This window comes from Salvelinus alpinus, chromosome 6, assembly GCF_045679555.1.
Source record: "Salvelinus alpinus chromosome 6, SLU_Salpinus.1, whole genome shotgun sequence".
Taxonomy (NCBI): Eukaryota; Metazoa; Chordata; class Actinopteri; order Salmoniformes; family Salmonidae; genus Salvelinus; species Salvelinus alpinus.
Window position 1 is genome coordinate 41,041,069 of NC_092091.1, and position 16,432 is coordinate 41,057,500.

Below are 16,432 nucleotides of genomic sequence, written 5' to 3' on the forward strand. Positions count from 1 at the left end.
GGGGAATAGGTTTTGTCATGCCCTCTTCACTACTGTCTTGGTGTGCTTGGACCATGTTAGTTTGTTGGTGATGTGGACACCAAGGAACTTGAACCTCTCAACCTGCTCCACTGCAGCTGTGTCGGCGAGAATGGGGGCGAGGCCTCCCGGGTGGCGCAGTGGACTAAGGCACTGCATCGAAGTGCTAGCTGTGCCACCAGAGATTCTGGGTTCGAGCCCAGGCTCTTTCGCAGCCAGCTGCGACCTGGAGGTCCATGGGGCGACGCACAGTTGGCCCAGCGTCTTCCGGGTAGGGAGGTTTTGGCCGGCAGGGATATCCTTGTCTCATCGCGCACTAGCGACTCCCGTGGTGGGCCGGGCGCGGTGCACGCTGACCAGGTCGCCAGGTTTACGGTGTTTCCTCCGACACATTGGTGCGGCTGGCTTCCGGGTTGGATGTGCATTGTGTCAAGAAGCAGTGCGGCTAGGTTGGGTTGTGTTTCTGAGGACGCATGGCTCTCGACCTTCACCTCTCCCGAGTCCGTACGTGAGTTGCAGCGATGAGACAAGACTGTAACTACTACCAATTGGATACCACAGAATTGGGTTATCACATTGTTAATTAACTAAATAAAATAAGTGTACTTTGTTTTTGTTATTTGAAAACTCATGTTCCCTTTATCTAATATTAGGTTTTGCTTGAAGATCTGATAACATTCAATATCAAAAATTTAGAAAATAAAAATGGGGCAAATACTTTTTCACTTCACTGTAAAAGCACACATTCATTTAGGTTACAGACCATGTCACTAGGCCTAGGACCCCTAGACAAAGCGAGTGCAACAATATATGTAGGCTAGTTATGAGGTTCATAACAGGAACCACCCATGCCAATCAAAACTTACTCCCTGAAAAGATAATAGGCAGCACATGTTCCTCCTGGAATGGAATACAAAAGGACTATTCCTCTGTGACCAGCGTACTTCAATGTAGAATACAACTTTATTGTCCAATGTGAATTGGAAATGTATGCTATTCCCCAGGCACCACGCATGCACACACGAGAGGCTCTAGGGCTATTCAATGTCAGTCCTGGAGGGCCGACACACTTCGGGTTTTCATCCTGTCCTTCTAATAAGGGATTAATTCAGATCTGGGACACCAGGTGAGTGTAATTAACTACGAGGTAGAAACAAAAAACAGAAGAGTCTTTGGCCTTTCTGGCCTGTAATTTAACAGCCCTGGAGGCAGCAAAAAAATCAGCGGCAGAGCAGCAGTTTAAGGGTTATAAGTGTCTTGCTCAAAGGCTTAACGGCAGCAGGTGGCACCTGAGATTCCGATGTCAGAAACCCACTGGTTGCCAGCTCACTCCCACCAAATTTCCCCGTCAGCCCTGGGATTTGAACCGATAACCCTCCGGTTACTGGCCCTAGAGATGATGAATGCATTACGTTATTCATTTGTTAAAAAGGTTTCATCACTTCAGAATACGCTTTCTTAGGAGTTACTGCATTAATGTTTGTACGAAATGCTAATTTGCATTTGATTATGTAATTAAATAGATTTCACGCTGTATGAAGAACAACACAGCAAGAACATATTGGAATTGGTTGCAGCCAGGTTGTGGTTTCGAGAGCTTCAAAGTTGAGTACCCATAGGACCTTCAGAAATGTGTGCATTTATTGAAGGAAGTGTGAGAGGAAGTCCAGCCACGGTTGATTGGGAGTGTAAGGGAAATGAGTGGTGATTGGATTGTCTGCAAGTCCATCAAGGAGTGTGGTGCTGGAAGTGAAGCATGATGGGGTTAGGTTTGGAAAGTCATTTTCTGTAACAGCCTGACCTCTTTTTATCAATCTCTCCAATTATATTACAAATATCTAAACAACAAATAATTCATGTAAGGAATGTGTTTTATTGAAAGGAATATGCAACAGTTTTATACAATCCAAAAATACATACTCCAAACAGTTTTATTCTTATGGTTCATCCTGGGAATAAATGACAGAACTCAGAGAGGGCTTACAATCAGACAGGTGGAACATGCAATAGTGTACAACCACCACACAACATGGAGGTAATGTTATGGCAACATTGTGTCGTGGTTGTGTGTTTGTTGGGTTGCTCCTCTTGTCTAATTTGCACAATTCAACACCCATAACATACACCCAGGAGGCAGAATACTTGGGAGTAATCTTTTACTGCAGTGGGCTAAATCAGGGTCACACAGAGTATTCCTTGGTAGTCTTAAACAAATCTACTTTGAAATGAAAGTATACACCTCACATGGTTATGGGATAATAAAAAATTAATAAAAAGAGTTGGAATGCATTCAATTTTGAGTTTGCATCCCAATATTATATTTTATATACAGTACATTCGGAAAGTATTCAGACCGCTTCACTTTTTCCACATTTTGTTACGTTACAGCCTTATTCTAAAATTGATTTTTTTTCAATTCCCCTCATCAATCTACACACATTACCCTATAATAACAAAGCAAAAACTGGTTTTTAGAAATTTTTGAAAATGTATACAACAATTTTAACTGAAATATCACATTTACATAAGTATTCAGACCCTTTACTCAGTACTTGGTTGAAGCACCTTTGGAGGTGATTACAGCCTAGAGTCTTCATGGGTATTATGCTACAAGCTTGGCACACCTGTATTTGGGGAGTTTCTCCCATTCTTCTTTGCAGATCCTCTCAAGCTCTGTCAGGTTGGATGGGGAGCATCGCTGCACAGCTATTTTCAGGTCTCTCCAGCGATGTTAGATCAGGTTCAAGTCCGAGCTATGGCTAGGCCACTCAAGGACATTCAGAGACTTGTCCGGAAGCCACTCCTGCATTGTCTTGGCTGTGTGCTTAGGGTCGTTGTCCTGTTGGAAGGTGAACCGTAGCCCCAGTCTGAGGTCCTGAGCGCTCTGGAGCAGGTTTTCTTCGAGGATCTCTCTGTACTTTGCTCCGTTCATATTTCCCTCAATTCTGACTAGTCTTCCCAGACCCTGCCACTGAAAAACATCCCCACAGCATGCTGCTGCCACCACCATGCTTCACTGTAGGGATGGTGCCAGGTTTCCTCCAGATGTGATGCTTGGCATTCAGGCCAAAGAGTTCAATCTCATGGTCTGAGAGTCCTTTAGGTGCCTTTTGGCAAACTCCAAGCAGGCTGTCATGTGCCTTTTACTGAGGAGTGGCTTCCATCTGGCCACTCTACCATAAAGGCTTGATTGGTGGAGTGCTGCAGAGATGGTTGTCCTTCTGGAAGGTTCTCCCATCTCCACAGAGGAACTCTGCAGCTAAATCAGTGACCATCGGGTTCTTGGTCACCTCCCTGACCAAGGCCCTTCTCCCCCGATTGATCAGTTTTGCTGGGCGGCCAGCTCTAGGAAGAGTGGTTCCAAACTTCTTCCATTTAAGAATGATGGGAACACTGTGTTCTTGGGGACATTCAATGCTGCAGAAATGTTTTGGTACTCTTCCCCAGATCTGTGCCTCTACACAATTCTGTCTCAAAGCTCTACGGACAATTTCTCATGGCTTGGTTTTTGCTCTGACATGCACTGTCAACTGTGTGACCTTATATAGACAGGTGTGTGCCTTTCCAAATCATGTCCAATCAATTTAAGATGGACAGATGGACTCCAATCAAGTTGTAGAAACATCTCAAGGCTGATCAATGGAAGGAGGATGTACCTGAGCTCAATTTCAAGTCTCATTGCAAAGGGTCTGAATACTTTTTCATTTTTAATACATTTGCAAACATTTCTAAAAACCTGTTTTAGCTTTGTCATTATGGAGTATTGTGTGTAGATTGATGAGGAACATTTTATTTAATCCACTTTAGAAAAAGACTGTAATGTAACAAAATGTGGAAAAAGTCAAGGGGTCTGAATACTTTCCGAATGCACTGTACATCACAGAAGACAAAAATATAACGAAACTGTTTGACATAGAAACACTGGATTTTCGACTTCAATTTTTTAATAAAAAATATTAATAACATTCCACCCATGAGGCCATTAGAGGACGATTTGGTCATTTGACTGCAGGAAAGGCTACTCTACTTCAATTATTAAATGTTGTTCATCTTTGTTTTTTACATTTCCAATTAATGATCGATAGTTGCCATTTGAGTTTCAGTTTTAATATCAAACATTTCAATTACTGTGCATGATGTACAATTCTGTAAACTTTTGTACAATCAATACATGGATTTAAATGTGGAACATTCTGAATACACATCTACTTTAATATATTTAATCCACATTTAGTCTGGTAACTACTTATCTTTTAAGTAGCATTAATAGTTGGTACTTTTTATTGCATTTTGCTGACATTTATCCAAATAAAAACATTTAATTTCTCATTCTTATTAAAAACAATGATGAAAACACTTAATAAAAAAAGTGTTAGATAAAAATAAAAATAAAGCTACTTATTCAGGATGAATTTGTTGTTAAATTCAGTATATTTGTTCAGATCAGTAACTGTAGATGTTTTGCACATCCAAAAAACAGGTCTTAAACGAAGCTATAATTTAGGCTGGGATATTTTGTAGAGAGGTTCACTTCCTCTTGGGGATTGGTAGACATGTTGGGGGAATGAGGATGGGAAGCTTGTCTCTGCTCCTCCTGATATCTACGGGACTGGGAACTGTGAAAGCAGAGAAGAATAACATTTTAAACAATCAAATGAATTATGCATGTTAAAAGGGCAACTGCACTTCCTGATTTGGCCCGGTTTTGAAGATTGCTCATCAAGTAATGATGAACTGAAGCCAAACGAGAGTTTGGTGGTGTGGTTTGATGTGGGTGTGTTATGTTTGGATATTGTACCCTGGCAGGTTCTGTTTGTCCCTCCTGAGTCACGATAGCAACAGCATAGCCATTTCCTTAAAATAGTCTGAATTAATTTAAGATCAGTCAAAAAATCTGTAACTAATTTAGACGTTTTAGAGGTCTTAGTAGTGCAATTTGACATCGAGCTAAGGTCTTTGGTGCAGTATTTCTGAAGTTAAAACATGTGCATGAAAAACTGGTCAGTGAACTGCTTAGCATTCTATCTAGTCGGGAAAGTCTGGCTGTGTGCTCAGGACTGATTTCTGAGAACAATAACATGTCTACAACTTCATCATCGGCAAGCTGTAAAACTAGGGTAGGGGCCTACTGAGGGTAGGGGTCAGCACCCCTACCCTCAGCACCCCTACTTCCCGCGGTTATGAATGGAACTGGTGGATTGATGTAGCCAAAACTTAACGCGTGCAGGCTTTGATTGAAACAAAATAGGCCTACAAGAAATGGTAATAGTTTGTTAACTCCACGCGCTTTAATTTGCTCATGAAACAGTTATTCAAGAAGATCTAAATGAATATTCCCATTAAACTGATTGAGATCAAATGATTGGCATGCAGTTTGGCTATTTCACCGGTAAAACGTGAAGAATTATCATTCACGATTTACAGTGACAATGGCCTATTTTGAAATTAGGTATGCCTAACTTGGTGTCAAGGTATTAAACATTTTAGATGTATTTTTTAACAAGATGTGTGGGCATATAAGCAGATGTTGCAATTGGAGGATGCGTTTTATGCACCTCTTCTATAATGAAATTCAATCTGTCTGTACAAACTTTGAGAAATGATGCTGTGCCTGTCCAATGTGCCGTGGCTGCACTCCCCTTTAATCATGAGGGGCGTTTCTTTACAAAAGTGCATCCAATCGCCTTGGTCCCGGTCCCTTACTAAACCAGTCATAAACTTCATTCTGCCGCGGTGGTAGAAAGATTATGGAGCTCCCTGTTGTAGCTGCCACAGTTACAATGCTCATGATGTAGAATTGCAGGTGAATATCAGGGGGCGTGGGCACCCAATCAGATTTTGGTCTACTTGTCTGTGTTCCAAATGGACATTATTGGTCTTTTTACCTAAGCACAGTACTTGACTTGGGCAGGAGCTCCTGCACTTTAATATAAACGGTACTGGCACCAAAAAATTGTACCGGCAACTATTTCAGTCCAAGTCAAGCACCTATGCACATTGGTTAAAAAAGTTAAAATAACCAACATTTTGGTTAATTGCTTAGCACTACCCAAAGCGGAAGTCAAGTCACAGGCTCTCTTTCCACTTCCTCTGAAAGCCGGAACATCTGGTTGTTGGAGACTCAGCAGAGGCTAGATGGAGTGCAATCAGCACAACTGCTTCTCTTGTGTTAGTGGACACTGGGCAAGTGGACATGATCGTAATCCATACCCAACCCTCCAGTAAGTGGTGACGAACTCACAAAACTCAGTTTTGGACAAGACTGACTTTATGACCCAAATTATCCTATTAACACTTTGTAGCACATTTTGACACTAGAATTCATGTTTCTGACTCATAACCATTTAAAATAAGAGAAGTTAGGTTCACAATGCCTCTTAGAACCTAAAAACATTATGTTCACGTGATCTGTGGATCCAGTTCTGCCTGCCGCTGTGGACCCCTGACCTGTTTCACCGGGCATGCTACCCACTGGGCACACACTAGTTGAATCAACGTTGTTTCAATGTCATTTCAATGAAATTACGTTGAACCAACGTGGAATAGATGTTGAATTGACGTCTGTGCCCAGTGGATACCTTGTCTGGGACCTGCTGTTTCAACCTTTTCTCTCTTTCTTGCTCTCTCTCACGTGTATAGAAGAGGATGTTGGAGCATTTGTCAAATTATTTGATATCAGTGATTTTGCCATGAAGGCCTTCCAGTCCCCCTCCATATCAATCACTGATTGCAAATCTTCATAGTTTGTCACCAGATCTGATTAGCGGGGTGTCTGAGGACTCCAAATCACCCCCCTTTATTGGAGACAACTTCTATAGAATTAACAATACAGTGGCAAATAGCTGTATATTGCTATAATGAAAATGTTTTGGGAACAGTTGACAATAGGTTTTCCTCAAAAAAACGAGCGAATTACATAAATCTTCATAGTATGACACCAGATCCTGTTAACAGAGTGTCTGGAGATTCTACATCGCCCGCTTTAGTGGCAACAAATGTATATAATTAATAATACAGTAGCAAATAGCTGTATAGTGCTATAACTTATTTAGTTTAAATGGTACAGAAGCAAACGTGTAGATCAATCAATCAATCAAATGAATTGTATAGAGCTCTTTACAGTGCTTTACAGATACTCAGCCAAAAACCCCAAAGAGCAAGCAATGTAGAAGCACAGTGGCTAAGAAAATCTCCCCAGAAGGCAGGAACCTAAGAACAAACCTAGAGAGGAACCAGGCTTGGAGGGGTGGCAAAGTCCTCTTCTGGCTTTGCCGGGTGAAGATTTCATGAGTACGTGTGGCCATTAAGGCAAGATCATCAGTCAAGATGTTCAGAGATTACCAGTAAGGTCAGGTAATAACCAAGGCCAAGTAATAACCATAAAAACGTTGTAGTGCTGATCATTGTCTCTGAATATACTGAAATTGTCTTTAAGGCCTTCGACTGGGGCCTCCCACTCCTCTTTCTATTCTGGTTAGAGGCAGTTTTTCGCTGTTCTATGAAGGGAGTAGTACACAGTGTTGTATGAGATCTTCAGTTTCATGGCAATTTCTTGCATGGAATAGCCTTCATTTCTCAGAACAAGAATAGACTGCCGAGTTTCAGAAGAAAGGGCTTTGGTTCTGGCCATTTTGAGCCTGTAATCGAACCCACAAATGCTGATGCTCCAGATACTCAACTAAAGAAGGCCAGTTTTATTGCTTCTATAATCAGCACTACAGTTTTCAGCTGTGCTAACATAATTGCAAAAGGGTTTTCTAATGATCAATTAGCCTTTTCAAATGATAAACTTGGATTAGCTAACACAACGTGCCATTGGAACACAGCAGTGATGGTTGCTGATAATGGGCCTCTGTACACCTATGTAGATATTCCATTAAAAATCATCCGTTTCCAGCTACAATAGTCATTTACAACATTAACAATGTTTACACTGTATTTTAATGAACAAAATGTTTTGCTTTTCTTTCAACGGTAGTGTAAGTGCTGTCTGTCCAATTGATGTAAACTTTTCAAACAAATATTCATTTGAAAGAATCTAAAGACTTTCACAGTGTAGGTCTGTCGTTTTAACAATGTAATAACAATTTCTAATGTTAAAAGTGTCCATAACATTCTGTAACAGTAATAATAAGTTTATAGCAGTGTAACAGAACTGATCTACCAATGCACAGATGCGTTTCAAGAGCATAAACTATTTTGTTTCTGAATCCTCAGACCTCTGACTGGGAGGAGCATGGGGGACAGTGTCATCTAGCGGAATAGAAATTCAACTATTACTCAGATATTATTTAATGAAGATTATTGAACTTCCAATCATTAATTCCTTTTCAACTAACATATTTAGCATTGCTTTTTTAATACACATTTTGTTGTCCCCTGATTTACCTAATGTTAATTACGTTTTTGAACATGTACTGATTGCATATTTTATTTCATTTACCCACCTTGGCAGAGCGCCTATTTACAAATAACCACTAGAACTCAACAATAAGCCTCAATAGCTCTGAAATAGCATGAAAGGTAGAGGGTAGGATTAGAGAAACAGAACGCATCTTAAAGCAGCAATCAGCAGTCGAAACAACAGCAAAGCGGCTTCCCCGCCCCTGGTTCAGTAAAAAGCTGAGGTATGGGGCTGGAGAAATTGTATCACTCAAATTCATAGACAGAGCTATGGATGCAAGGATTGACCATCAATGATATCAATGTTATAGTTTTAACCATGTTTTGAGGCTATATTTTATTTGTTTACATTTTCTTTGTTTACTAACATTGGAGTAAAAAAAAGCTTATATTTTGGATTCTGATGGGGTAAGACATTTGAACTAAACTTATGAGGCATTTATAAGTTATATTCTTCAAGTATCAATGGGTACATACAATTCATTTATATATCCAAAAATGGATGTAGCAGGTGCTGATTAGCCCTTTAAAACAGGCAAAATATACTACGATTTGTGAACTTGTGTTCAAGTAGAGGAGGGAATTTTATTTTGAAGCTTTTTGCACGATGTTGCTGATTTCACGGAGCTGTTCTAAGGGGCAGTTGACTTTTAATGAGTCAAGTGAAAATTTCACTGTGAACTCAAATGTAATGTGAAAATGTTGCCTTCCTTGCAATGTCTGTGTATGATCAACAGAGGGAAACTGCTGCTCTTAATCCCGAGAGAACCATTACAGCAATGCACTCCATAGGACTCACATTTACACTCTAAAGATATGAGTATATTTGTTGGGCACCCATCCTACACACATTAGTCATTGTAAGGCAGGACCAGAAATTGGCTATGGCATTTCTAACATACCAGCCCATTTTTATCTTGAGGCACCCACACTGGACCATTTTCTCCCCTCAAGGCCCTCACACCGGACCATTTTTTCCCCTTGAGGCCTGTGTTATTAGCCAGATAATTATAATTTAACCCCCCAAAAAAACAAGTTAGACAGGCCCATTGGGCAAAACATTTGCACGAAATGCCAGATGGCCAGTCTGCTCCTGTTGTAAGGTGGAGACTTGTAGTAGGGAGGTGGCTATCTGAGTCAGTTTTTATAATTCTCATAATAGTGTTTTATATCAACTATCTATTTCATAGAAAGTTTCATTTTCCCTGTATCGATTATGTTACTTCAACTGTACTATGGCGGTCTCTGTAAAATAACACCTTGTCACACCCTGATCTTTTGCACCTGTCTTTGTGATTGTCTGCACCCCCCTCCAGGTGTCGCCCATCTTCCCCATTATCCCCTGTGTATTTATACCTGTGTTCTCTGTTTGTCTGTCTGTCAAGTCAACCAGTGTTTTTGTTCTCTGCGCCTGCTTTTCCCAGTCTGTCTTTTTCTCACCCTCCTGGTTTTGACCCTTGCCTGTCCTGACTCTGAGCCCGCCTGCCTGATCACTCTGCCTGCCTCTGAGCCTTATTGACCTTTGCCTGCCTGCCGTCCGGTACCGTTGCCCCACCTCTGGTTTACTGACCCCTGCCAGCCTTGACCTGTCTATTGCCTGCACCTGTTGGATTATTAACCCGTTGTTAATTCAACGCCTTCTGCATCTGGGTTTTACCTTCATACCTGGTACACTGGATAGGTGCAGTGAAATGTGTATGTGACAATAAAACATATAAATACTGTATATAAAGGTCTATGGCTGAAAACCCTATTCACTCTGACATGGTGGGGACGTTTTTTATTGACCCATAAATTCAGTTTAATGCTTCCTGTTGTGCTCTGCTGTGATTCGATCCGCCACTCAAAGGCTATTTATTCCTAGAGTGTGTTCAGCTGGGATGACACGGGAGCTACTTTGGGAGATAATGGTAAATGCAGTAGTTATAGTATTATTTTACATTTACATTTAAGTCATTTAGCAGACGCTCTTATCCAGAGCGACTTACTATTATTATGAGTGTATGTTTGGATTGTGTACTAGAGGTGCTCTGATTCAAGCTGATGAGAAATTGCATGATACATACCATCTGCTAGTCCAGACTTCTCTTTCCTCGATAGATTACTGTGGGAAAGAATATATTTGAGAAATGTTAGAGAAGTGAATACATTTTGCACTGATGCATAATTTCCCCTCCATTTTATCCCACAAAATACCATAGGCTTGAGTCTGTGAAAACCAATACTAGGCTACAGATCATTTATGAAAAAGTACTCAAAAACATACCCATTCCAACATTGCTTCCCGAGCAGGAAACTGAAATCAGACAAGAATATGTTAATCAATCAAATGTATTTGTAAAGCCCTTCTTACATCAGCTGTCGTCACAAAGTGCTGTACAGAAACCCAGCCTAAAACCCCAAACAGCAAGCAATGCAGGTGTAGAAGCACGGTAGCTAGGAAAAACTCCCTAGAAAGGCCAGAACCTAGGAAGAAACCTAGAGAGGATAATAATCTGGTATATGCCAATGACTTTGTAAAACCATGCTATACAAACAAAGAAAAATGAACTTGACTTTAATGTAATTTCCTTTTAGATTATCTATGTAGATCTTTCAAGTGGTATTGTGGTATTGAGTAGCCTACCTGAGTACATCCTCTGGGGGCAGAACTGGACCATGGCTCCGTCCTGGGTGAGAGGGGCCACCACTACGTTGTAGACGTCCCCACACATGATCTCCGGCACTTCACAGGTGTTGCCCCCGGGGGGAGGGGTGCAGGTGTAGTTGGACTGGCTACCAACCATCTTGGCCGTGTAGTTATGGAGACCGCCAGTGGAACGCCAGTATACACGCAGCGTGTTGTTGGCCATCCTGTACAGCTTCACGCCCGATGGACAACAAGCACCTGGGAGGGAAAGATGGTTCAGTAAGGCACTAGAGTGGCAACTGTGCAGGGCGCAATGGTATGTGGATGTTAAAATGTACTTGGCTATGATCAAACTTTGACACTCTTCTGTAACTTAATGCTATAGAAATGAATTGTGTGTAATTCATCTAGAGTCAGTAATTCACCTAGAACGTTTTCCATTTTTCCATTCCACTGACTCAGTGGTCCCATTGTTGCTATGATAGGTGCTTGTGTCTTTCACTCATTGGATGAGAAGCTGGGATATATTAATCTATCTGTCACTCACTGGATGAGAAGCCATGATAGGTGCACTCAGACATGTGTCCAGTGCGGCTGATGGCCTCCATGCTGACGGTGTAGTTTGTTCCGCAGGTGATGCATCCCATCAGGCAGTGGGTGTCCAGGGTGTGGCAGCGGGCGTTGCCTTTCGGTGAGGTCAGAGAGGTCATGTAGGTGTGTGTGCCTCTCGCCATCGACCAGGTGACATTGGTCATGGCCTGAGTCACCTGTTCAACGTTAAGGGTTGCCGGGCAACAGGGTGCTACGGGACGAATGGAAAGCACAATTGTGAGAAATGTATACTTATTTTTTTTAATCTATCTGCAGATAGCTGAATGAACAACTTTATAAAATGTTCACCACAACATCACCAGTAACAAGTGATACCAGTAGTCCAAACAAATTAACCAAAACCTTTCCCTTTCTCCATATGGTTTCCATGGTTCCCTACCTGTTTCCAGTGGAACACTGTAGCTGGGAAAACTGTCGCCCACGGTGGTGGTTGCTATGGCGCTGACCTCATAGACCTCGCCACAGGGTAGGTCAAGTATCTCACAGGAAGTTCCTCTGGAAGTGCAGGTGTTTCTGTTGTCCTGGGCCACTACGCTCACTTTGTAGGTGGCACCTGCTCTGTTGGGAGCACTAAAGCTGACATTGACACTGGTGGTGTTAATCTGGGTCACATTCAGGATCTCTGGCATACAGGGAGCTGAGAAAGAGAAAGTAAAGGAGAGAGGAAGTGGCATGGGGAGGGTTAGCGTCATAGTGATCTTTTACCTGTGGGTGTAATGACACACATCATGTTTTCCCATTCATCCAAATAAACTGATGATGTGATTAGTTAGCGGACACTTTGTCTATGTGGCATTTAAAAAAATATATATGTTTGTGTTACCTGTCTCCTTGGTGTGTGATCTGCAGGTGTGGTTGCACCCTCTAATCTCATTACAGGGGATCACCACCACACTGTAGGGGCTGTTACAGGTGAGGTCGGAGAGAGCGCACACGGGTGCCGTGTCGTTACACAGGATGACCTCTGACCCTTCCACCGCCCGCGTCTCGTACACCTCAGCCCCGCGCACTGCTGACCACATGATCTCCAGGGTGCCGGGGGAGGCCAGGGAGATGAACACATCCTCGGGACAACAGGGTACTGGGGACGGACAGAGAAAGAGAGAGAGAGAGAGAGAGAGGGAGAGAGAGAGTAAAAAGACATAAAGAAAGAGAGAGAGGGAGAGAGTAAGAAAGAGAGAGAGAGAGAGACATGGAATATATTTATTTCAGTATTTATATCATTGTCAATATGAACTGACGTGGGCTATCTGAAGAACATCGATCAGCATTCATATTTATTAAGATCCCCCATTCAATGAGCTGAATGAGACTTGGGTGAGCTGTTTTTTTTTTTTTTTAATGGCGTGATTTCAGAGGCACATTATGTGTGCTGGGTCTCTGGGCAGAGTGTGTGGTTATGTGAATGACTGGCTTCGAACCGGCACACCGCTAGACTGTAGAGGTAAAGCTTCTACTTACAGGTGGTGTAGTTGAGCACGGGGCCCGGTGGGCTGGATCCAGCCGGGCTGAAGGCGAACACAGTCATCAGGTAGGTGTATCCACACTGGCAGTGATAGTTACAGCTGGTGGAGCTGGTGTTGCACCTCTCCTCCTGACCATCATCCCTCTTGATGAAGGCCACGTAGGTGTCGGTGTAGGGAATGGCGTCCCACAACACAGAGCAATTACCTGCCTTGGTCTCCTCCACACGCAGAGGCTCTGGTGGGCAGGGGACTGAAGGGAAACACACGGCAGGGTGTGCAGTTATTAGATGTTCATTATATGGTTAGTACATGTCTGTAATAGTGGCTAAAGGTCAAGTTATTCATTTACATTTACATTTAAGTCATTTAGCAGACGCTCTTATCCAGAGCGACTTACAAATTGGAAAGTTCATACATATTCATCCTGGTCCCCCCGTGGGGAATGAACCCACAACCCTGGCGTTGCAAGCGCCATGCTCTACCAACTGAGCCACACAGGCTCAGTTGGTAGAAATGAATTCCTGTGTTGTTAGTACCTTACATATGCATCTCACGTGTTGATGAAATAGTAGAATGATCTCAAATGTATCAATATGCTGTGCTTTACATAGCAGGTTTGTGTCTTCTATTACTAGATGTCACAAGCCTGCCATAAAACAAACAATCGATTTGTTTGTTTGATTGATTGATTGACTGATTGATTGATATGTCTACTCACAGGTGATGAACTCCTCAGGAGCAGAAGGGATGCTGGGTCCTCCCTCGTTGATGGCTGTCACGGTGACGGTGTGTCTCTGGCCACACCCCACGGGGGCCAGGGTGCAGGTGCCGGTGGTAGAGGTACAGTTCAGCCCCTCGGAGCTGAAGGCCAGGTACTCCCCTGCCCCCTGAGATGGAGCCCAGGACACAGACAGACCAGCCTCAGAGCCCACCATCCTCACCTCCAACTCAGTGAGCACAGGGATGCATGGACCTGGAGGGAGGAGAGAGAAACAACATGAGCACACACACAATTAGGTACAGACCTAGATGAATCCTAAACGTGCTTACAAATATACTGCACAAATTGGTGCTCTTGCTTGCCATTTGCTCCACCCTATCCCCATCAGGTCTTGAAAAAGCCTCATTTACTGAAAGTTAAATAAAGCTAGATAAGGTAAATTTTCTGAAGAAAATGTAACAGTGCAGTCTAACACTGAAGAGTGTACTTGCTAACCAAAAATCCCCCTCTCTTCCTTACGTGTGATCTGGCAGACGGTGAAGTCGTCTCCCTGTCTTTTCTCGGGGTCCCAGGCGTTGCCCTTGATGCAATAGGTTGTCCCAGCCTCCAGGCCAGAGAAGGTCACGCTGGTGTCAGTGGTGTTGAGCTTCACCCTGCTGTCTGAGCCCTCCATGATGATGCTAATGGTGTACAGGAAAACGTGGTCCACAGGCTCCCACCCCACCACAATGGTGTCATTGCTGGGAGAGGTGGAGTTGAGCTTGGGCGCAGCAACCACTTTAGGAGAGAGACAGCAATGAGACATGTTATGTAGAGAGTGTATTTGTTTGTCTGTGTTGGTGGTGTTCATGGTTTGCCTTTTAATTGTGTGATATCATTCAGAAAGCTCTAAAGTGTATTTTCTGTTCTGTGGGATCACATTACAATGTACTATATGACTGAGATTTGAGACGATCAAAATTCTCTTCCTCTCCGCTGCCTTCTAAAGAAGGTCAAACCACAACACAATAGGATGAAACTGCTGGTGGCTTGTTTTGGTACATGAAGATATCCGATAGGCTGACTAACTCAGGTCCTACTCCCAGGGTAACCAACGCAGTGTTCTCAGTTGTCAACCCAGTTAGGTTTATTCTTTGTGTATGGAGAGGGGTCAGATATAATTACAGCGGATACCTCCCTCCTCAGGGCAGCAAGAGCATCTCACTAATAGAGGAAAGTACCGGATTTGCAATACCTCATCTGAAATCAGGTTTTTAAGGTCAGGTATGTAGCTACAATCCTCTTCCTGGCTTTGGTTCATTTACTTCAGCAAAGAGATCGAGTGACTTATGGTGGGGGCACTGGAGATAAAGGTTGTTACTGTTTTCCCTATCAATGACTCATTTCTTTATACTAGGCTTTCATAATCTTGTGTTTTTTTTCTTTCCCCAACAGACGGTGAATGTGAATGTGAGGTACAAGGGACAATACCTGTCTTTGCTACCACAGGGAGGGAAGGCTGGCTTCTGCCTCCGCTGTTGACGGACATGACACTGAGAGTGTAGTCGGTGTAGGCCTGAAGGTTGAGCACGGTCCCAGGGGAAGAGGACACCTTGGTTTCGCAGAAGAAGGACATGTCGGCGGTCTCGGCACGCAGGATGTAGGAAGTGGCACCGGACACCTGAGTGAACTCCACGGTCATGCTCTCACTCTGTTTTGATGTTGCCATGTTGATGGTGGGCACCTCAGAAGCTACAGAAAAAAACAAGAAGAGGGAATTGTTGAAACTTACTTAAGGAGACACCCACATGAAAATGTAAGGATTGTAACCAGTTACACCACAATAATCATAACTGGTTTTAATTTTCACTATAAGCCAACTGTTATAATATACTTCAGATTTCTTATGAGAGGTTGTCCCTTAACATTGCTCTAAGGACAGATTTTCTATATTCCCTTATAGCTCTGATGGGAGAGAAAAACAGAACTGGCCCTGGAGCGGAGATTAATAACAGAATGTTACGAGATCACAACATAATGTATAGCCTATTGTTTCACCATCATCTCCTTAGGGTCACATAGGAGACACTGATTTACCGGTGGTCTCTTCTACTTCAGCCTGGCTCAAAACATTCAGGCTGTTATCCATGGCCTCAGCCCTGATGATGTACATGTTGTTGGGGGTTAGAGAGTTGATGGAGCCCATCACAGAGTTGGCACCGAACTGGGCGAAGGCTGAGGCATCCAGGGAGTTCTTGGAGGTTGCTGTGATCTTGTAGGAACTGGCTCCTGAGCATCTGCTCCACTGCACGGTCATACTCTTAGATGTTACGGTGAATATCGACACTGTGATTTCTATATGATGTGAGAGACAGAATCATTGTCAAATACTGGGTTAATGTCTGGATCAAATTAGAAACTATTACAGCACTACTATTGCATACATGACCTACAATTACATGATCATTCCAGTGTAATAATCATAATAATCATATTTTAATCCACTTTCATCCGACCATCATTTTCTGCAGTTGAAAAATGTAGACTGTTTAGCAATGTACATGTAATGTGACAAAAATATAAATGTTTTACCTGATGAAGCCG

At 42.8% G+C, this 16,432-nt stretch overlaps 1 protein-coding gene across 1 annotated transcript; it reads right to left on the reverse strand.

Annotated features, from left to right (window-relative positions):
* Positions 1-1,871: 1,871 nt before the first annotated feature.
* LOC139578699 (fibronectin type III domain-containing protein 7-like) lies at positions 1,872-16,178 on the reverse strand. Its single transcript, XM_071406648.1, has 12 exons — positions 15,926-16,178; positions 15,320-15,580; positions 14,369-14,626; positions 13,847-14,101; positions 13,124-13,378; positions 12,486-12,743; positions 12,042-12,299; positions 11,598-11,852; positions 11,048-11,308; positions 10,688-10,717; positions 10,488-10,525; positions 1,872-4,634 (listed from the first exon to the last, which is right to left on the reverse strand). The coding sequence occupies exons 1-11, from the start codon at positions 16,143-16,145 to the stop codon at positions 10,494-10,496; spliced, it is 2,343 nt and encodes a 780-aa protein (XP_071262749.1). The 5' UTR covers positions 16,146-16,178; the 3' UTR covers positions 1,872-4,634; positions 10,488-10,493.
* Positions 16,179-16,432: the final 254 nt, after the last annotated feature.

Bases quoted from the DNA above. Each gene is read 5' to 3' on its own strand.
- LOC139578699 (XM_071406648.1), bottom strand. From the start codon at position 16,145: ATGACCGTGCAGTGGAGCAGATGCTCAGGAGCCAGTTCCTACAAGATC. The intron at 12,744-13,123 runs GTAAGTAGAAGC...GTCCGTCCCCAG, and splicing joins CGTGCTCAACTACACCACCT to TACCCTGTTGTCCCGAGGAT. The intron at 12,300-12,485 runs GTAACACAAACA...TCTCTTTCTCAG, and splicing joins ATCACACACCAAGGAGACAG to CTCCCTGTATGCCAGAGATC.